The 23,419-nt window shown below is 40.4% G+C and overlaps 1 protein-coding gene across 1 annotated transcript in view; it reads left to right on the top strand.

Moving 5' to 3' along the window:
- Positions 1-10,765: 10,765 nt before the first annotated feature.
- Positions 10,766-23,419, top strand: part of ST6GALNAC3 (ST6 N-acetylgalactosaminide alpha-2,6-sialyltransferase 3) — a 313,387-nt gene continuing 300,733 nt past the window's right edge. The window contains exon 1 of the mRNA XM_031683503.2: positions 10,766-10,904. Within this exon, the coding sequence (XP_031539363.2) occupies positions 10,887-10,904 (18 nt within the window). The 5' untranslated portion in view covers positions 10,766-10,886. The remainder of the gene's footprint in view (positions 10,905-23,419) is intronic.

Genomic DNA, 23,419 nt, shown 5'->3' with positions numbered 1-23,419 from the left:
AGGCACAGCTCTTTCTCGTAAGGAGCCTGTGACTTAACACAAACATGAGACATATCCAGGAAGCAATTAGAGATCTATCCAGTATATAATGCAATTATAATTGTGTTTGTTTGATGTTTTACTTGGTTTGATTATGTTTTTTACTCTCATGTTGACAGAGTCCTTTATTAAACTGTTAAATACCATTTGTTCGAAATATAAATAACTCACAGTTACTGATTAAATACCATGAAAGATAATCCACCCCACCGCAGGCAGATGATCAGAGAGCATCTCTCCATGGTTGAAGTTTGCCCAGCTGTAGCCCAACAGACTAATGACTGGAAATACACTTCCTGGAAACCCAACTGACTATAACGTTCAAATAATTGGATTTTTCCTCTTGCACTTTTGTTTGATGAAAAGAAGCAATGCCAAGACAGTAACCAGTAAGAGGAATTTTTTCACTGAGTTCCTGAGCATGGTTTTGGATTAGTATACATAAAGCCCAATTTCCTAGCCCACCTCCATCTATAGTTCTTATTAGTGAAAACTACTATTGCTGAAAATGACCCTGGAAAATATCAGCCTTTAAAGAAATATTCATTTTGTTTGCAATATTGCTCTTTTACAGTGTACAAGCACATTCAGAAGCATCTTTTAACCAGGAGAATTGAGGCAGAAGAGTTCTCTATATAACTCTTATTTTATTTTACTGAAACTGCAGTATTATTTGGCTCTATTCCACCACGGAGGTAATTAAGTTTTGCTGTATCTGGAGATGTGCTCTGTGGCTTGACATCCTTCTCAGGGTCTCTATGAATGGCGACATCTCTAAACAGGCCGATCAAAAAGATCCAGCAACAAAACTCACAATACAAAGAATATCCTAACCACCAGGTGAGTCAGAGTTACAGTAAAGTCCATAGGAGTTTCAAAGAGGAATCGAATGCTGCAAGTCCTCTAAGGCCAGGAACTGTGCTTGCCTTGTTTGGGGCTCCATTTCTAACTCAAATGAATTTGTCCAGTAAATATTTCCTGTTAGGATGTCATCATGTACAGTGTAGCTTTTGAATTGGGCATTTAAAGATGAGTTGATTTTTGACTGCTGCAGAGAAGAGAAGACATCCAGGTGGAGGAATGGGCTGTGGAAAAAATGCAGAGGTGGGAAGAAAGGTGGGGGGGTGAGGAATGGGATAAAAAACTGCATGGAGTTGGATCAGGTCATGTAGTAGATTATCTTTATGGCTCGTCTCACGCTTAGACTTGGTCATAGCTTTAGAAAGACATTGTTTTGTGTTTGTGTTTTTACTCTTCTACATATCCCTTCTTACCTGCCCTTCCCCTCCTGCAACACAGAAGCATTTTGAATTAGGAGAAGGAGTACTGCTTATTGCTAGGATCAGCTTGGGTGTTAGCTTTAAAACATCCTGAGCAAAAATGATAATTGGGCACCTCTAGCCTGAGGGCGGAGCTAAAAGAAAGCTTTGCAAGACTTCAGAAATATTTCATTTGACAACATGTCTTCACTTTCATTCAAGATGAACTCTTGGCTAAATCTCATTATTATGCAATCCCTAATTCATAAAGAAACCACTTGAAGCCTCGCTGAAGGACATTAGTGTGCCTACTGTTAGCACGGCTGGGTTGGTGCACGAGGTCTTTGGCGCCTGGGACCCTGCGGAAATGCCATCTCCAATGCATCATTTTGCTGAGAGTCCCTGCTCAATCCCAGCCCTGGTTTGTCTTCTCAGTTGGCGTGCTTCCTTGAAATTACCCTTCCGCTGACCCCACAGCACACCACGCATTACACGTTTAGTGATGTCACTACCATTCCCCGGTTGCAGACAAGAGAAGCCTGAGAAGAAGAGGAAGTTTACCGCTGAAGGGAAATGGAAAGCGTTTATTTTACGTCTCATTAGAGGCTCACTGCCAGACACATTTCAGGGCCCAGTGTCCTGGACACGCAGACACACAGGGACGCCGGAGTGAGGATGTGGAGAACACAAGTGGAATGCGGGACCAAAAAGAGATGGGGAGGTCAGAGTTGTGTGTAATGACAGAGCTTGAATTTGTTGCAAGGGAAATGTCAAGTTTCACATAAAGGAGGATTTGGGAAAGATTCAAAGTACTGGAGCTGAGAGTCACTAAAGAATGTCGTAAAATTTCCTTTTCAAATATGACGGATTCTCTCCTTTCTGAGATGGATTAAGTCAGCACAAACTTGCCTGTAAATGGAGGGTTAAGTCAGATGTCCACCTAAGATATTATTAACATCTGTGCAGTAGCCATGTCTGTGTGACTGCTTCATGTCATTCAGAAACAGAAAAAGCAATTCTGCAAATAGAAGGCCCTCCATTCTCTAATTCTTTCCTGGCCCTGGTAAATTAATATTTGGGTTTGCCGAAAATAAGAAAGAAAGAAAGAAAGAAAGAAAGAAAGAAAGAAAGAAAGAAAGAAAGAAAGAAAGAAAGAAAGAAAGAAAGAAAGAAAGAAAGAGAAATCAAGAAGTGTAGTTTAGAGGGGGAAAAAAAACCTATTTAGTTTTATGTCCACCTTAAATGTTTAGCAGAGCATCAGTTCCTCATCAGGGATTCAAGCGCTATTCTCTACGTAGCTAAAACTTTAATGACATTTTATGTAACCTCTGTCCAAAAGAAGGATAGAAAGTGTGTGTGTGTGTGTGTGTGTGCGTGTGTGTGTGTATGCATAGCAGAAGAAACAGACAGAAAATAAAATAAGATATTTCTGAAGTCACTGGGTAAATATTTCATTTTAAAGCATTAAAGTGTCTTGATGAAATATGTTGTCTGGGGTTTGGAGGAGAAATAAATATTTTGAACCTGTGTGTGCTTTAGAATTACTTATTATCATTGTTACTTTTACAAACTGTGCTTCCTAAAAAATCATTTGAGGCAGTTCACATTCAGTCAGCAAAGACCACTGAATGCCTCATATGCTTTTCCAGTTGCCTAATTTGTTGAAAGTAGGTACAGAGTACCAAATCAGACCAAATTCATAATGACATGTACAGTGAACATGATTGCTAGTAGGAGACAAGTCTTAATTTGGTTTTTTAAGTTTCTGTATATCTTGCAAATGGAGGTACTGAATGCCTTTGTTCTGGATTATCTTCCAAGGATGTTTGTATAGCTATCAGTCTTGGAGGAAAAAGAATTTTCCTCAGGAGCAAAATGCCAGCGTGCTTATTGACCATTATAAAAGGTTTGAGTTTCCTAAGCTTAGAATTCATCTGCTGGATACAACCCACAGTGAGTGCAGGTAGGTCATTTTCAAATTATGTTGTGAAAATTTGAGCTTAGGGAACGGGTGCAAATGTTGATACTCTACCTGTGAGGAATTGCTATGAGTAGTAAATAGTCCCAAGCCTGTAAATTTTAAACAGCCCTCTATCTCTGGCTCCAGGATCTTGGGCTTTAGCCCACAGCCACAAGCATGTGCAGATAATTTCTTAGTTTGCATGTAGGGTAAACTCTCAGGCCCTTCCCAAATCTTGTCAATTACTTTGAGCATTTGCATTTTGTTCAGACAAATACTTGAGCCAAACTAGTACTTTTTCAAAATAAAATACCTCCCTTGGTCTTTAATTTTCTTGTTAAATTTAAACCAAAAAACTTTCCTGGGGGGAACAGGGTAAAGGATGGTGTAAAAGAAGGAAGAGGTAAAATGGGGTAATGGGAATACCAAAAATAGTGGGAAAAAAAAAAAAAGAAAAACAAGTCAAAGAAAAGAGCAGACATAGGTATGAAACTTTTTTATGTGTTTAGACAAAGATAGGTTTTTTTTTTTTTAACATTTTGGGTTCATCCAGTGGCTGTGCTTATACACATCCTTCAGCTGAAAATACAGAAAGGCTAGTTTATCAGGAGAGAGGTGGTTTATAATTCTCACCTATTTTTAAATGGCAAATTTTTATTATAATTCAAACACAGAGAAAGCTGTGAATAACTCATTTAAAATGTAAGCTGGTAAGAGATAAAGGAAATGAGACTTTTCCTAGTGTCTTAATCATGCCATGCTTGTCCTAAAGACTGCTTGAATTCACCACTTGGAAGGGAAGACTAATCTTATTTGGACTATATGCCATTATTTAGAATATAACTTCTTACCATTTCTTAATTACAAAAGTGTCAGTAAAAACTGCAAACTCAGTTATTTAAATATTTGATACCCTTAAAAATCCAGATTTCTTCATCTATGAGATAAAATGGATTTATTTACCAAATCCTGTTCATTTCAATTTAATAAAAATAAAGGTAAAATAAAGTGGGGTGGTGAAGTGAAAAAATAGCATTAAGTCAGTGAGTCATCTTTAATGAGAAAAAGTATTAGATAAATATAATGTACAGTGACTGATTAAAAATACTGTACATAGTGATTTTTTTCTTTAAATCATGATGGAAATAAAGCAGCTTTCATTCAGAAGGAAAGCATCACTGATATTTTAATCAACTGAGAACACCCACAGGGGTAATTATAGGCCACTCTTGTCATTAAACATGGACTGCAAGACCCACCTAAATCAAGTAATCACTCTACTGATTAAAAATTAACAAAGACTAAGATATTATATATGCCTTATAAACAAGTATAAGATGACCTGAGAATATGACATGTGGTGGATGGTAGGAAATTGTAGGAAATCTGATTTTCAATTTTATAAATTTGTGACTGCTAGCACCTTCTCACTTGGCATTCTTAGTTACCTCTCCTGAGTTGCTGTGTGTCCTTGCTTGGGGCACAGAGAGGTGAAGGATGTAAAGGAAAAAATAAGCCAGGAAGTTGTGATCTATTTGGGAAGTAAGGCCAAAAATGAAAGGCAAAATAAAGATTTGGGTAATAGGACAAGTTAATGTTAGAAGAAATATCACCAGATAGGATGTGATTAACAACCAAAGATTTTTGTAAACAGTAATGGCTGAAATTCAAGTATGGGAAACTACAGTAGATTAAGGTGGTTCAGAAAGGCATCAAAGGCCAAATGAGATTTGATTCGGGCTTGAAGGATGGGGAAGTCTGGCTGCATGAAGAGGGCAAAGATCAAGACAGGGTTGACAGACCACTTTTGGACCAAATCTGCAAAATCAAGAATGGATTGTACATTTTTAGGTGGTTGAAAAAACAAAGAAAAATAATATTCTGTAACACTGAAAATTATATAAAATTTAAGCATCATTGTCCATAAATAAAGTTTCATTGGCACACAGCCACTCTCCATTTGTGTATGTCCATGGCTGTTTTTGTGCCACAATGGCAGAGTTGGGAATTAGTGACAGAGAACAAACTGGCCCCCAAATAAATATGCACTATGTAGATCATTAGTAACAATGTTTACTGACTCCTGCTGTAAGAAAATGATGAATAATAATCATGGAAAGGAGTGTTGGCAGGCCTATAAATATACCCAGCTCTGGAGATAAAGAGGAAGTATTGAAGATTCTGAATATAGGAGGAAGCCAGACAGTCTCTGCTTCTAAACACATCACCTGTGCTTGTAAATATTTGTTAAATCAAAACAAACAGACAAAAATTTTCAGATTCCTAATCCCACTGTTGTTTTATCCTGGTGGCTCTTCAAAAGGATGAGTGACTTATTTATATAGGAAATAGCCCTTGATTCTCTCAGGTTGTCCATCCTCACCTCACACAGGTGTGCTGTGAACAGCCCTCAGATTTTGACATTGTTGGACACAAAACAATGCCTTGTACGTGGGGGCTTTTCTGAGAGTGTATTTGGTTGACTCCTCCTTGGACCTTTCTTCTTTGGATTCCATGACATTGCTTTTCTCTTACCTTTCTTACATCAGCTCAGACATAGAAACAAAAAGCGAGGGTTTGTATTGGCACAAAGAATGAGCACAGTCCCTCACTCTCTCCAGAGGGTTTGTGAGGGTCAGATCTTTGGAGAAAAAATGGTTCAGGCAGACACACTGCAGAAGGAGGCCACATATTAGACCCCTCCTGTGGGTGTTCCCATCAGATCCACCATGGATGTATTTCACATACCAAATTTCCTTTCTAATATTTTAAGGCGGCATGTCACCGAGCCTCACTAAGGGGTGAAATCTAAGAAGAATGTAGAGAAACACACATGGGACGAACCTCACAATAAAAAGAAAACAAACTCCGGGAAACGTGGTTAAGAAATACCAGATTCAATTAATAGTGGCGGCTTCAACAGCCTTGGGGAAATCCAATACAAACCAAATTCAAATGACATGCCAGTGCTTCCAGCTATATTTCTTTCAATTGATTATGTTTTAAAAAAATCTTAGGGGGGAATTCTTTAAGAAAACCAAATCTGCTTAACACTTACATTCTTCTAGGTAACACAAATTAGGTAATAAACATTAATTTCAGATTTTTCTCTTTTAATTGAAAACATACTTATTTTTCTTTTTTGGCTCAAAAACTTTTTTTGAGAAATGATAGGAACTTTCAGTAGAAAGAGTAGAGCTGAGATGAAGTTAAGGGAGAACATTAAGAGAATGAGAATACATATTTTAAAAATGCAATTGTAAATCATGCATAACTTGTTTTGGAGTTAATCCCAGATAAATATCAGTATAGTCAGGGATAATGATGAATTCTAGTTTAGAACTATGTAAAGCTTTGAAAAAGCAGTAAGCTCAAGTCTTGGGAATGCAAAATGGATGACATTTTGGAATGAACTTCTACCCAAAATGGAGGGAAATAAAGCTTAGCTCACATGTCATTATATTTTCATAAATATCCACCTAAAAGGGCACAGCCACAGAGATACTTGGGCACATATGTAGATACAGACACACACATGGACACTGACAGATAGACATGTGCTTTGGGATAAGGTCAAAATTGTAACAGTGCAATGGTTTCTAGAAAAAAAGTCATTTTCTATCTTGGCTCAGAATGTTAAAAAAAAAAATGACTTTCCCATAACATTGGATAATGGATCTTCCAGTCATAGTTTCCTATAGAAGCATAATTCATGCAGTGGATGACAAGAAGAGTTTTATGATATCTGGAATTCATTTAAATCTTTAGATGGGAAAAATTGAGATCCAATTAAAACTTTAATGAATGACTCTGTGTTGAATACAAATAAATTAATATGTGTGCAAGATGAAATTGGAAAAGTTATGGGAGTCTGCATTTTAATTCTGTTTCTATCAGGAAACTATATAACTCCAAGAATTACTTGGTAATGGGACTGTTTACAGTGAAGTAAAACTGAATTTAAATAGGACATTTTAGCCCATGACTTGTCATAACTCATGAGGTCTCAGCCTTAAGGCTTGTTTAGATCTCACTGGGGAAAGACCTGTGAGGATGGGGAAGATGAATAGGGCCTCCCCCAAGGGCCTTGCCATGAAGGGAAGCAAGAGCTGGCAGGCTCCACATAGCAGGTCCCATGTCACAGGTGAGCTACAGCAGTGACAGCCTTCGGTGGGAGGTAATTCTCATGAGCAAAAGGTGGTAGCAGCTTGGCTTAATGGGAGACCTGGCTGGGATGTCAGTTGAAGTAGGACTTAGGAGCTGGAGGCTGAGTGTACCTGTCCTGTAAACTCAGAAAGATAGAATGTGTCTATCTTCCACATACTTACATACTTGCCCTAGGTTTTGTATCCTAGTATGTACCCTAGGGAGGAGATATACTTACCCTAAGTTTTCTGACTATCAAATCCAAGACAGTACACTAAATCTGAATGGTGCTGAATAGTAGAGACTGGGCTCCCAACATATTGGGCAGCTGAGTGTAGCACTTAAGATAGTAGACCCAGAAGTCCATCTACCTGGGTTCAAATCCCTGTTGCCCCACTTAAGAGCTGGAGATGCCAACATTCATACAGATGTTGTGAGGATCAAATGGGATATTGCATATAATTGCAAGGTGCCTCCATTTTGTTATTATCTTTGAAAACAGGCTTTTGGCTTTAAGTCACATAACTTGAGACTTGGAAGATTATGCTACATCTATGGGCTAACCTAAGCTATTCCTATAGTTAAGCCAGTTTTAAAACAAACAGAAAAGACCCTGTCCATACCCTCCACCCAACTCCCACCCACCTGCACACGTGGCTGCCCCTTCATTCCCCCATAGGTTCAGAATCTGTTTTTATTTCTCTCTAACTGCTTTTTCCCCATCCAACTGCTGTCCATCTGAAGCAGTGATAATATTGTTTTGTAAAATTTCTGGTCCAGATGTATTCTAGAATTGATTGAGTTTGTTTCTAGGTTGTTATAAAATGCATCATTCCTATCTGTATTTAGTTAAAATTTGTATTTAGTTAAACTTTATGGATGCTAATAAAAAATAACATTTGGGGAAGTGTGGGCATGGGTGGGGGTGTTTACTGGAGAGATCCATACTCAAGACTGAGGGAGCTAGTCTGTGGTACACTCAAGTCACAAGACACTAAATGTTTGCCTCATTAGTGTTTATCTTTCTGTGACATTCAAGAAGAATGGCATCATCTTGTTTATTTTCTCTTACAAGCTATCCTTAGTCAGCTTTTGTTTTGTTTTGTTTTTGTTTTTCCTTTAGAAAAAGAGCTACCATTTGGAGAGTGTTCATCGTGCCAAGGATTGAGGTGAGCGGGTTTACAAGCATTATCTCATTTAATTCTCACGAGGATGGGTGGGGGTAATGATAGTGGTAGAGCATATGCTTAGCATGCACCAGATCCTAAGTTCAGTCCCCAGTACCTCCATTAAAAAAAAAAAAGCATAACAAGGAGAGATGCTATTATACTGGCAAAGGATTAAAGAGAGGTTAAGAAACTTGATCAAGCTCGCCCAGCAAGGAAGTACGCAGCAGGGTTGCTCCCTAGAGTCTGCTATGTTGTCTCTCAGACCAGCAACTCCCAGAGAAAGAGTGCTCTGCCCACCACCTGCCAGTCCCTCTTTCCTTAGAACTTTGCTTGCACTTTGGTTAAGGACCTTACCGTGTTCTGTTATCAAGTATCTCTTATCTTTCCCACTTGACTGAACCTGAGATGATGTTAGAGACCATGGAAAACATTCTCTCATCTCTGATAGGTACCTTAAAAAAGACCTTGTCCATATCCTCCACCCAACCCCCATCCACCTACTATTCTTGTAGTAGTAACTCAATAAGGTTTGTTGAATTCATAAATGAATGAATTACTGAGTTTTCTGGACCCATTAAAGACCATGAACTAAAGCAGTGATTTAAAATATATAGTCACGATCAAGAAGTTCTTACTGAAAATACAGCAGCTCTCTGAAGCAGATGGAAGGGCTGGAAGAAAAAGGGGTGGGAGAGCAAGGTATGGTTCCTCAAGGAGACTGAAAAGAGGAGCTTCCCTTGGGAGCAGACAGTTCTCCCACAGTCTCATCCTCTGCAACTCTTTTTCCAAGGTTCCTCCTGGTCTCTCAGGATTCTGCATGTTCTCATGGAGAAAACACCAAATACCTTGAAAGCCAGGGTTTCTGCCTTGTGGTCTGTGAGCCAACCTCATGACGTCACAGCCCCATCAGCCCACGGTGCTTTTCCTGACTCCATGTAGGCAAACTAGACTGGGCTTCCAGCAAGTGAAACCTCTTTTGAGTAAATATTTTGGTCCTGGTTTTAAGATTTCTCTGACAGATCAAGTGGTGGAAATCTGTATATACACAGAATGGTCTCTCCCTTTTTTCGCTATGGATGTGATGTTCCTTTTCTCGGAGAAATAACTCTGCTTCTCTTAGCTGGTTCTTGCTTGGGCTTTCATTGTTGATTGTTACTCAGAGGGTCTGCTGAGCAGAGTTGAAGAGGACCCAAAATGTATCTTCTCCCAAGCTACCTGCCTCCTAGGTAGGGCTGATGTATCAGCCTTTGTTTTACCATCAGAGTGTTCAGACTCGATGGGGAAAAATGGCCTCTGAATTTCCAATTCTAATAGGAAAGTTTTAATCTAACCTTGTTGCTGAAGTTGCCACAAAATTCTTCAAATTCTAAACTTGTAGCAGGAAAGAGCAAAGTCCTGTGAATGGACTTTATATATATATATGTATATATACACACATATACACACACAAATTAATATACATATATGAGAATATACCATATTTTCATTTATTCTATTTACAGTACATTTATGTATGCACACATTTTCATAAATACAAGCTTAAAGCAGAAAAGAGCAATGCATTATATATACATATACATATACATATACATATACATATACATGCGTGTGTGTGTGTGTGTGTATGCGCACTTACAAGCAAAGTACCTCATGCACAGTATAAGGCTCATGGCATCTTTCATTGATAGATATTTGTGCTCCCTTATTAATGGCAGATTATTAATTTCAGATAATCCCATCACAGAGTTTTTAAGCAGAGTGAAGCCTCTGTTCGTAAACAGCCGAGGAAGAATTTCGCCTGCTACTTTTGAAGAATCCTTTGATGTACCCAAAGCCTGTAGAGGGGTGATTCCAAACCTACTTAACTTTTAAAAGTGTGAAGTGTTTGCTAGGAGTTCTCTGATCTGTTAGAGGAGACCGAATTGAGGAGAAGAAAAGGCTGCTTTCTCTTCCCAGCGGGACGCAGATCCCAGCCTGCTGGTGAACGACTTTCTATACGTTGAACATTTACACAAAAAAAGGAGAAAAGAAAAAGTAGCCAACACCGAGGGGCAGCCAGGGGCGCCAGGGACGGCACGTGACCCGGGGGCGGGGCCTCGCGGGCCGCCCGCCAGTGGACGGGGCCGGGGCGGGGCCACCACTCGGGGGGCGGGGCCTGTGCCCGCGCAGCTCTCACCGCGGTCCCCTTATTTGGATCTGCGGGAATGTGGGCTGGAGCGGTCCTGCCGCGGTACCAGCCTCCAGCCTATCGCCGGGACTGCCCCTGACCCAGGCGCGCCCGCTGCTCGGTGGCAGGAGGGCCGGCGGAGCGCCATGGCCTGCATCCTGAAGGTAACGACTCGGATCTGTGGCTCAGACGCGTGGTTGGCTGCTAAGAGGCTCTTGCTGCTAAGAGGCGCGGAGTCAGCCGTGGTCCCACCGCATCCTCATCTCAGTTGTCTTTTCCTGGCATTGATCTTCTTTTTGTTCCTTTGGCAAATGCATATGGAGGGAGATTCTGAAACATGCAGCTGGCACAGCTTCTCTTCCCACCATTCCTGCCTGCTCGCGCCTGCTTTGAAGGAGCTGCAGACTGTTGGCTCCAGGGGAGAGCAGGGCTGTGTGCCGAATAATGGGGATGGCAGGGAGGGGAGATGTTCTCCCGCGGGTCCCGCGGCTCCGTTGCCTGAGGCTTTTCTGGGGCCACGCAGAGGAGAGGCTGGGCATAGGTTGTTGGTGCAGACGGGTATAGCGCTTTGAATGGGGGTGAGAATGAGCACAGGAGGGTTCTGATTTAATCATGTGAAGACAGAAACTTAAGAGTTTACAGGTAGTCCCTTAGGAATGAGTTTTCTGTGAGATCTGCTAACACTATATGCCAGTAGTTATACTTTGGAAAAGTTCACAGGAAGATGTATTTATTAGGAGAGAATCTTAAGCCTTTTTTTGCTCATAAATTTAAACAGATAAAATTATTTCACTCCCTATCAGAGTCTTCTCAGCCACCCCTTCTTTGTTGAGTTTTCTTTCTCCAAGTCTGCTTTCTTAGCCTGGACTGAGCACCTTTCTGGGTTCACAGCCTTGTGGCACCAGGTGGGAGGACTTGGTATGAGTTCCTCACTTGAGAACTTTTCACTCCATAGGGATAGTTTTCTTTGTTTGTTTGTTTGTTTGTGTTTTTCTGCACTACTGTTTCTGTTTGTGCCTAACCTGACTCCTAACTGCATGAGTCAAAAACATTCATAGCATGAAAGTTTCCTGGGCCTTGACTGGAGAATGCAAAGGCCTATTTGTTCGAAGTTTAGGGGGAGCTGTGTATAACAGAGGAAAACACTGAAATCACTTTTTCGTTGTTGTTGGGTTATTTTGAAAGAACATTTGTTTTTCTGTAGGATGATTTGAAGCCATCTACCGCTGTATTAGTTATCTGAATCCTCTTCCAACATGCCTTGGTGTTAATGATGCAAATAAGAGACTAACCTCATAGAGTTTGTTTCCATTTCTAAGAGTGAAGGAGATCAGGTATTTCCTGTGACTTTTCTGAACTTCCTCTGTTTGGTTTTGAAACATTTTCTAGGACATAATGATAGCAAGATCAAAAGGAAATAACACACTGGCATTACAGTATGGGATTTTTACCTTGGGGACTCCGCAGAAGGACTGAAATATGAATATGAGTCATCTCTACTATTTATTGTATTATTAGCTGAAAGGGAAGTTGAGGAGCATGACATTTATTGTTGGCTCTCTTCTTCCCTTTTGGTTTCTCCCCTGCCTCATCTTGTACATGTTCCAAACATTTTTAATACACATCCCAAGCTTCACATGAATCTGATCCAATCTTTCCTTTCCAGCCCCTCTCACTGACCTCAGACATTTGGGGCATATCTGATTCCTCCTTGTTTTTTCTCCACTGAGACTATTCAGGGGTGCAGACAGGTAAATTGCAAAGAGCAAAAGGCTTTGGACTCAGAAAGATCTTGGTCTGAGTGCAGGCTCTGCCAAGAACTACCTGTGTGACCTCAGACAAGTTACTTAAGTGTCTTTGAGTCTCAGTTTTCTCAATATAAGATTAAAGTGATAGCACCACATGGTTGCTGTTGAGATGAAATAATATATGATATGGAAAATACTTGTGGCCCAGGCATTCAATATATGCCATTTATTTCTGACATATAATAATAACTACAATTTAATTAGCCTTTACTATATCCTCAGCCCATTTCACATAACTTTTATTCATACATAAAACCCTGCAAGGTGAGTATCACTGTTTAAAATCCCATTTTACAGATGAGGAAGCTGAGGCTCCTGAGTTTAAAAGATTCACTCAAAGGAACAGGATTAAGGACAGAGTGAGCCTGGATTTAGATCCAGATCTGCCACTCTTCTATGTATTTTAACTCTGTTCCCTGTACTTTCCTGGGTAATGACTTTCTAAGATGCCCTGATGCCATTCAGAGTTCTTACCATTTTGAGAAACAAAGTACCTGTGTGCATTTGTATTCTTGATGGCCTGTGGTGGGCCTTTTCCCCTGAAAAGTCATGCATAGTGGAGTGGAGAGTCCAGAGACCTGGATTAAGTGCAAGCTTTGTCTCCTGTATATGATTTTAGACAGTCACTGCAACTTGAACCTCAATCAATCCCAAGTTGTAAAATGCCTGATAGGGTTTTGTGAGGGTAAAATGATACACTGTTGTTGTTCTATTTAATGAAACATTTTCTTTTTTGGGGGGGTGGGGTAGAGGTAATTAGGTTTATTTATTTACTTATTTTCTAATGGAGGTACTGGGGATTGAACCTAGGACCTTGTGCATTCTAAACATATGCTCTGCCACTTGAGCTATACCCTCCCCTCAGGGAAACATTTTCTGCCATGTACTGGCCCTGGACTTAGTGTTGGCGACACAGGATGCATAAGCCATTGACTCCATTCTTAACTGGCTTAGTATGGAGATGGAAAAGTAAATGAATATTTATGTTACAATGTGAAGAATAATACAGATCTGTGGAAGACATAACAGAAGCACGGAAGGGGAGAGCAATGAGCCCTCTCATTAGGTAATCAAGGCAGGCTTCCCACTTATAATATTGGAGCTGTATTTTGGAGACCGAATAGGATTTATTGTGAAGAAGCTTGTGTTTTAGAAGGATAACTTTTGAGACAGAGTCAACTTTATTCTGTGGACAAAAACTAATCTCAACAAATTTTTGAGGTAGATCTTATTATCCATTTTTGCACAGAGAACCATATTCAATATCTTGTAACAACCCTTAATGAAAAAGAATATAAAAACAAATACATATATATATACACACATATATATATATACACACACACACACATACATGACTGGGACATTATGCTGTACACCAGAAATTGACACATTGTAACTGACTATACTTCAAAAAAATAAATAAATAAACCGTAGCATTTGGAGGGGAAAAAAGCCTTTGAAATTTGATAGACAAAAAAGATATTTAATTTGTATTTATTTGGTTACTAGCGAAGTAAAACTTAAATTTATAGAAGCCGCTTGCTTTTCTTCTCTTGTAAATTACAGATACTTTAAAATCTTCTGTCATAAAACCTGTTTATATTTTCTTTTATGATTTCTGCCTTTGGTCAGGTACTTTTTGAGCACAGTGTCTTGTACAGCTTTGATATTTAACAAATATTTAGTGAGTTGTATTAAGGGTTTTATTTTTAAGTTTTTAATTTTTTTTTTTGATATTCAGTACTGAAATGGATACTGAGGGGACATGTGGACACAAGACACTTGTGAATTATTTCTGCCTTGGAGAAGATTATGGTTTTGTCAGGTTAATGAGACTTAGGAACTTGAAGCAGTTAGACAGTAACACAGTGGGTGCAGAACTAAGCTACTCTTCTCTTCTCTAACAGTCACCTGCCCTTGTATAACATTTCTCTTGATTGATGGGAAATTGGATGGATCAATTGGTTGGTATCAAGTTACGGACTTGGTGTCTTCTCATTTACTCTCCCCTCCTGCCCCAGACCTCATCCTTCACCATATTGTATCAGTTCTATCTGAGGGGAAAAAAATCTGCCTATTATTCTCTATCCTTATGCCCTCTGTCTTGTCCAGAACCTAGTATTTGATCTGTCTTTTGAAACAGCCTTCTTTCCTTCAGGGTCCTCATAATCTTGCCTATCTTCCACATCACTCTCAGAGTATTGTGCTAAAGTGCAGTGCTGATCAAGCCATTTGTAGGCTTAAATGCTTGTCTTGGCTCCCCAGCCCCTGTGGGATAAGCCCAGCTATTTAGCTTGGCATTCAAGTTCCTTTAGAATCTGGCCCCTGCCCACATATTTGGCTTCACCATCTCCTACTCTCTTACCCATGATCCCGACACTTATCTAAACATATCCCAAGTCTGTAGATGTAGTACCTCCTTTCCTGGCTTTGTGCCTATGTAGTATATTATAGGGATTGAGATCTTGGGCTCTGATGTTGACTAATCTGTTCCAGCAGTGAAATATCTAAGCCTCAGTTTCCTCATCTGTGAAATGGGAGCAAAATGGTGCCTGCTTCTTAAGGTTATGAGGAATAAATGAACTGATTTCTGGAGACTAGAACCTGGCATATAAGTCCTTGGTGGTTAGTAGCTATTAGTTGTTATTGTACGTACTGTATTCTGTATGGGAAATTCCCTCTGCTGTCATTGTTCCTCCGCTGACAGAGTTAAGCTTATCTTTCAACTCCTGAGTCACATCTGTGGTCTAGCCTTCCCCTGCCTCTGCAAGCTTCCTCTGTGGCCCCATGGTTTGGTTCTTGTCTGTGTTGCAACAGGTATTAGCCTGTACTGTTAGTTAGCTGTTTATATGCCCAATTTGTTTGTTTTACTACGAACTTATAAAGCACAGGGGCCTTTGGTATGTCAGTCAGCTAGTGTTTACTAAGCACATGTAAATGAATACTGTTCCTGCCCCTAAGTAGGGTTACTAACTCAGTGAGAAGAAAGGTACACCGAGTGCTATGGGAGTATATGGATGATTGTGTTGGTAGTTACCTAATTGAATCTTGGGGGCAGAAAAGGCCTTGTCTTATTCAACTTGATACCCATAACAAATAACCTGACTGTCAGTAGAGGGTTCCCTAAGTCTTAAATGTGTAAATGATGTAATTTTTTGAGATGCCACTTATAGACCTGAGCCCTCCTCTACGAACAGCTAAATTCTTCATGGACATATCATGAGTTTTTCACTCTAACATATAGCAAGCAGATTAGAGTTTATTAGTTTGCTCCTTAAGTTTCTTCTCAGTTAGTTTCTTTTAGATCTATTACTGCTTCTGCTATAAAATCTGGAGCCAGTTTGAAATCTGGAGGGAGGGAAGAGAGAGAACTGGACTGGAAGGAAGAAAGAAGGAAAGTAGAAGAGTGTTTTATCTTTTGTTATGATCATTTTGGTTCCCTCGGTTAATAGAAACAAACAAACAAACAAAAAGCAAAAGCAAAAAACAAACCCCCAACACCCATAACCACGATTTGTGGTTCTCAAACTGTGAGGTCTCCAAGGATTGGAAAATAATATGGCTTCACTGAGACTGGAAAGCCATAGAAACTTCACAGGTATGCAGATTGTAAACCTGAAACTCCAAGATAAGCCCAGCAAGTAGGAACAGACAAGGCACTGTGTTTAATAAATCTGCTATGACATTTCTTTCTGCTGCCCTAAGAATGCTGAAGTCTCAGTAGTGGCCTGGCCTAATTTTCATGCTTACGGTGACTGAGCAGATGCTTTTGCAACTTCCATTAGCACACTTTGGGGAATGAGTTGACCATGTGAAAGCATTGGTCTTCGGGGGAGCTGAGAACATTGGCAGCGATAACAGTTGCTATTTATTGAACACCGAGAGCGTCCAGGCTGGGTCCTGTGCCCAGTGATTTACGTATATCATCTCATGTAAACTTTTGTTACGAATGAAGATACTGAGGTTCACAGAAGCTGAGTAACTTATCCCAGGTCCTACGGTTAGTGAGTGATGAAGGCTCTGGGTGGTGTTGTAGTGTGTCATCTTTTACCTTCAGTGCCGATTCAGTGAATGTTTGTCTGGGCTTTGAGTTTATTTCAGCATCCACTACCCAGGCAACACTCAGTCTAGACAGCTTCCTTACATCCTCTTGGTGAGGATTATTTTTCGCTGTGCTGTTTTTATTGGTTCCTTCCTCAGAGCTTCCTTTGTGACAGAGGAACCAGAGGATATAGAGGGGCTGCAGAGACTGGGGAAATAAGAAGGTTCCAATTCTGCCTTGAACAATAATAGCCTTTTGACCCTGGGCAAGTCCTGTGATCACCCCCTCCCCTTCTCCTGAGAAATCCCCATGTCCCTTTGAAGGTGGGAGTGAAGGAGAGGAGTGGTACAGTGTTGGATTTACCCTTAAGCCAAACTTCAGGGCCCCTCCAAGGCTCTGGGAAGAGACTCTGGCATTTCTGTGTTTATAATTTTATATTCATTTTCTTAAAGAGCCCCACATAAATTATAGAAGCTTCAGGCTGCCCAACCAGGATCACCCCCAGGGTGGTGCTGGAATCCAAAGGAGATAAAGCTCATGAATGCACTTTGCAAAGCAGAATGCACTGTACGCACATGGCAAAACTGTTATCGGTGTTATTAACAATTAGATAACAGCTTGAATCAAGGAAACCTAGCTTGGGGACTGGTGGGAGAAAGAAGGGTATAGATTTGAGGAGAGCAGAGGAAGTCCATTAAGCTTTCCAGCCAATGACTGTGGAAAGTTATCATAGCTCCTCCCCAGGAGGAAACTTTTTATCTGTTTGTGAGAATTTCACACAGGCTTCTGCCTGAGGGCTGGGAATTGGATGAGTTCGCTGTTTCTTGGATTCAGGGAAAGGTGGAGGAAGGCATTTTTCTAATTGGAGAGAGTAGATTTACAAGCGCTACCAGCATCCCATTACAGAAAGCTGCAGTTAGCTCTCGGTTATTAAAAGGCTCATTATTCAGTTTATGGATTATTCAGATTCTGTTAGTCCCTGGCCGTTCTAATGTACACCTTTTACGCATTTTACTGCCAATTAGCACTTCCACCAGAGCCTGGAAAGGGAGAGGAGCTAAACCCCAAATTGGTTAATTCCCTTCCTTGTTAGCAGCTTTGTCAAGGTTTGTCAGCAAGAAGGTAGTTGAAGAAAATGGCTCAAATGAGGTGAAGAGAATATCCGTTCTTTCACTATTGTGTTCTTTATTGCTCAACTCAGGAACTGAGAGTAAGCTCTGGTTCTGATTTTAAATTGATTTAAAGTCACTAAATCAGAGATCTTGGCCTAAGGTATCCAGAGACTTCAAGAAACAGCAGCCTCAGGGTAGGTAACATTGTCAGAGAGCCTTTTGCCCTCACCCCATGTGTCCAGGCTTTGCTCTCATTTCCTGTGTGATGCAGAGGGGTGGGGGCTCACAACATCTGGGTCTTGGGAAAGTGGGGGAAAGTTAACTCCTAAAGAGATTGTTCAGGGGCCAGGAAAAGACAGGTTCTTGTACTTAAGTCATTGTAATGTTTGTGTCAAAAAAATGTGTGTCTCTGCATGGACATAGTAGATATAAATCAAAATGTGCACCCACATCCATTCAATCATATCTTAATATTTATTTATTCAGGTCTGAAAACTCTTGCATGTAAAATCCTTTTCTGGAAGAGGCTTCTCTCTAATTTCAAAGGCTCTTTCATTTCCTAGGAAAGTTATTAGGGGTGCATTTACCAGACACAAAAGAAAAAGTTCTTTGGTCAGTTATGAAAGCCCTGTTTCCATCTTGCTTGGAGAAGGTCACAATCTCAAGGGAGCTGGAAGTAAAATGTGTATGTTCTGCACTGGGAATGAGTCAGACTGTGGGATTAAAGTGTGCGTATGGAGCTCATCTTAGGTTTTAAGGATTGGAATGAGCAAGATGACTGTCCTGGGATGATTCCCCTCATTGGAACAAGTGGGATTACACACCTGCAGAGAGCAGGGCTTCAAGTCCTGGTGTTGTTGGCCCCACCAGTGTGCTTGATTCTAAAGAAAGAGCAGTGAAAATCTCTCTCTGTGAAGGGTTTGCCTTATCAACCAGGGAAAGTGGTAACCAGGAAGGAAGGGCTGTTTTGTAGGGTGTGGGCAGGAAGAGGACTGTAGTTTGCAGAGGTCTGAACTACACTGGCTCTGAGTCCATGTCCAGCTTTGTGATGAATCTGAGTAATGATGACAATACCTTTATTCAATGCTCTGTAGCAGTGCTGTCCAGTAGAAATATAATGTGGACCACTTAGGCAATTTTACATTTTCTAAGAGCCACTTAAAAAAAAAAGAAAGCAAAAAGAAACAGGCAGAATTTAATAATACATTTGATTTAACCCAATATATCAAAAACGTTTCCTTTTCAATATGTAACCAATATCAAATTATTAATGAACTCTTTATATTCTTTTTTCATAAGTCTTCAAATTTCTGTGTATATTTTGCCCTTAGTATATCTCAATTTGGATGCTAAATTTTCATCACAAATACTTGATCTGTGTTTAGACTTTACAACATGTAGAGTTGAAAAAGTAGATTCACATTTGCAAATTGCTCCAAAGATGCTTACGGGTTTTCCAAGAGTTGCACGGAGTATCAGTTTTAAGATGTAATTTAAGTAAAATAAAATGAAATAAATGTGGTTCATCAGTCACACCAGCCATGTTTCAAGTGCTCAACAGCCAACTGTGGATAGTGGTTACTGTATTGGACAGTGTGTTCATTCAGGTATTCATCCTTAACACCATACTAAACTTATAGGCCTCTTAGAGACTGCTAAACTTACAGACAATAACTGTTAGAGGCAGGGGGAAAGGATTACTTACTGGTTAGGGATCTGAAGGGGAGAACACCTCTTTTGGTCAGACTTTTGATGACCAAAAAAAAAAGCAAATGAAGAGTAAGTAATGAGTGCCAGACCCAGGGACACAGATCTGAACCTTTGATGAGCCCTTGATATTGCATCTGAAATGGAGTCCTAAGCTTTTCCATATCCTGAGCCCAATTGGCACCCCCTCCAGATGTTGAGCAGCTGTGACTTCTCCCAGAGGAGTGCTGCTTTGGTCTCAGTGTGGTAGTGTGAACTCCTGGAGGCCTTGAGGTCAGAGACAGACTTTATACACTTTTATTTGTAAAGTTCCTTTGCTCTAAGAGAGCGGAACACATATGGCAGCAATTTAGACATCCAGAAAAAACCACATGTCTTTTTTAAGTTGAGAGAGTAAGGTGATTGAAGTTCCTTTGTGCAGTTTTCTTATTTCTTCACTGTTTATTTGTGTCTCTAAATTCAACAGTATGCCAATAGACGTATGCCCAGTGGTGCTTAGAGCAAATCAGTTTGTAAACCTGCAGCTCTGCTTTGCTTGCCTGCACTTCTACGTTGCAGCTCTGTCCTGCTACACCTAGTTTTCCTGAATCATAGAGTGTTAGCATTTTTTCATGAGATGAACATTTCATTATAATTATGACAGCAGGTGCCATTTGCTGAGGGCCTTCTCTCTGGCAGGCAGGCTGCCAGATATTTTACATATATTTGTTATCTCACGACAAGATTGCAGGATGGGCATTATTACTTTCATCTGACAGATAAGGAAACTGGTTCATATAGCTTAACAACTTTGCTAATGTCAGAAAATTCCTGACCATGGTCCGAAAACTAACAGCCCTTGGGCCAAATCCTGCTGGCCGTCTGTTTATGTAATAGCTCTCAAGTGAGATTGGTTTTTGCCTTTTAACATCATGGAAACAAACAAACAAAAAAAAAAAAAACCAAAAGATTTCATGATGTGAAAATGAAATTCCAATATAAGTGTCCCTAAATAAAGTTTTACTGGAATATAGCCATTCTTGTTCATTTCTTAATGTCTTTGTGTGCTTTCATGCTGTAGTGGCAGAGTTAGAGGTTATCATGTAGACTGTTTGGCCTGCAAAGGCTGAAATATTTACTGTCTCTTTACAGATAAAGTGTGTCACCGCTTATGCTGGACTGTTGAGTTCTTAGTACAGACTATAAGAGCCAGGGTCGGGGGTGGTGGGGGTACTCACACCTGGGGCTGTACACCATGAATGTCAGAGATATTTAGTGAGTATGGAGCCAAGCACTCTATGTGGAAGAGAAGACTGAAGCCTGGAGAGGATAAAGAACTCCCCAAAGCCACATAGTGGGCCTGGAATTCAGACTCCAAATCCTGGTCCCTAAGTCTGTTGCTTCTCACAGATAAGCTGACCACAGTGCTGCTCAACTTGGACTGCATCAGAACCCCCTGAAGGGCTTGTTTCACCAGAGATTGTTAAACCCCACCCTCAGGGTTTATGATTCTGTAGGTCTGGGCTGGGGTCCAAGAATTTGCATTTCTGACAAGTCCCCGGGTGATGCTGGTGATGCCTATCTGTGGTCCAACCACACATCAAATAGCCCTGCAGTACTACATCTTGCTGAATAGCTGCTCAGTTATGGAAGGCTCCAAACCCAAGTATACCCAACAAAAACTGGCTCGAAATTTAAGTCAATTTAGAGATTTAAGTCAAGTACATTCTAATTAGCTTTTTAGGCATTGTAATCATTTGGTTTCTGCTTCCATTGTTCTCAGGCTTTCTGATGCCCTGGGGCTCAGGCCACTAAGAGTGTTGAAATGCACGTGCCTTCCTGCCTGACAGCAAGGGGTTGGGTCTGAAATGAACTTGTCACTGGTGGCATCCCTCCTGTGTTTCTGGTAACTCTGTTTCTTTCAAATCAGTTTCAGAATCAGTTTATGATGATTTATAAACCGAGAATTTAGTTCCTGCTGACTGTATGTTAACCCCTTTCTCACTCTGTCCTCCACCCCACCCCGCCCCCATTTCTCTGCAGGCAAACAAGGAGATCTGGGGGTGCAAGAAACAGCTTCTGTAGTCAGATTACACTGTCCTTGGTCATGGAAGTTAATGCGTTAGTGCTAGAGTTCACTGTCTTAATTATTGACTTAGTCTCATATTTGAAAAGTCATTATTTAAGGATTAGGGATGGGGAGAATGATGCCTGGTGAAAGATGATAGCTTTTTTTTTTTTCATGTTGATGATTCATAGCCTTATTTAGGATTTTAATAAGTAACAAAAAGTATTGGAAACTGCTGATCTAATCTGTGTATAGGCTCATATCGGCATAAAAAAGAAAATAAATCTCTAAAGCTTTCCCTTTTGCTTTCTCCTGACTCTATATCTGTGCCTTTATTGTGGAGCCCTTTTCTGATTTCCCACCTTCATCTTTGGCCTCCCAGCCCTTCCCCAGCACAGGTGTTGTGTTTTTTTATTTTTATTTTTTTAAAATTGAAGTACAATTACAATGTGTCAATTTCTGGTGTACAGTCATACATATACGTACATACATGGGTTTTCATGTTTTTTTTTCATTAAAGGTTATTACAAGATGTTGAACACAGTTCCCTGTGCTATACAAAAGAAACTTTTTTTAACCTATTTTTATATATAGTGGCTAACATTTGTAAATCTCAAACTCCCAAATTTATCCATTCTCACCCCCTTTCCCTGGTAATCATAAGATTTTGTACTATATCTGCAAGTCTGTTTCTGTTTTGTAGATGAGTTCATAGTGTCTTTTTTTTTTTTAAGCTTCCAGATATGAGTGATATCATATGGTATTTTTCTTTCTCTTTCTGGCTTAATTTACTTTGAATGACGATCGCTAGGCCCATCCATGTTGCTGCAAAGGCATTATTTTATTCTTTTTTATGGCAGAGTACAAATGCAGGTGTTGAAGAGATCATTAGCTAGTCCGGTGATCCTTTGGTATCCAGGTATCCACATACACACTGGGGACTGGTTCCACTACCCCTGCCGATCAATGCCAAAATCTGAGGATGCTCGAGTTCCTTTCATAGAACGGCGTAGAATTTGCATATAACCTCTGCACGGCCTTCCATATACTTTAAAACACCTCTAGATTACTTATAACTAATACAATGTACATTTTATGTAGATAGTTGTAAATACAAAGTAAATAGTTGCCAGCATGTGGCAAATTCAAGTTCTGCTTTGGGAAACTTTCTGGATTTTATTTTTTATTATTATTATTTTAAACTTTTTGATCCGCGGCCAGCGGAACCCACAAACTGCGGAACCCACGATCAGCGGAACCCGCAGACAGCCGAACCGGGGACGGCCTAACCCACGGCCGCTGGCCGTATGTGCACAGAACCGTAATCCCAGCCCTGTTGCACGGCTCTGCTGCCCAGCAGGTAGAGCACGCGTTTGCAGAGTCCCAGGATATAAGCCATTCCATTAGGAATTTTCCTCTGGGAAATGTGAGTCTTTTCTTCTCCTGGTTTATGTATAAAATTAGTGGTGTGGCGGTTCACGACAGCCCAGGGAGGTCGTCCCTCACGCGTCGGCCGTGGCCTAGAGGCTGCCTTTACTACTACTCGCGTTTGCTCTTTCATTGTTGACCTTCTCAGCCTTGTGGTCCTTTCTTTCTCCCCATCTCTGGGAGAAAATTCATTCGCCGCAGCATGTACCTGCACCAGTGCCACCTTGTGCCTGTTTCCTTATTTATTTTTCCTTACATTCTTAACGTTGGGAGTAAGAGAATCTCACCCCTACCTTGGTTTATGTCAATTATTTGTTCCTTGGCTGGTTCAATGTTTACTTAATTCAGCCACGCTGCTTAACCCTGGCAGCCTGGTTGATGGCTTGAGCTGAGCCAGAATGAGACTTCTAAATTGTTGGCGAATTAGAGTTAGTTTTTCTGTCACCCATATGGGACCTTTAGTATTAAAATCTTACTTAAAGAAATACCACTTTAGACTTCTGTATTGGTAAAGAAATTTCACTTTAAACTT

The sequence above is a fragment of the Vicugna pacos genome, chromosome 13 (genome assembly GCF_048564905.1).
Source record: "Vicugna pacos chromosome 13, VicPac4, whole genome shotgun sequence".
Taxonomy (NCBI): Eukaryota; Metazoa; Chordata; class Mammalia; order Artiodactyla; family Camelidae; genus Vicugna; species Vicugna pacos.
The sequence above is the reverse complement of the archived record's forward strand: the minus strand, read 5'-3'. Positions and strand labels throughout refer to the sequence as shown.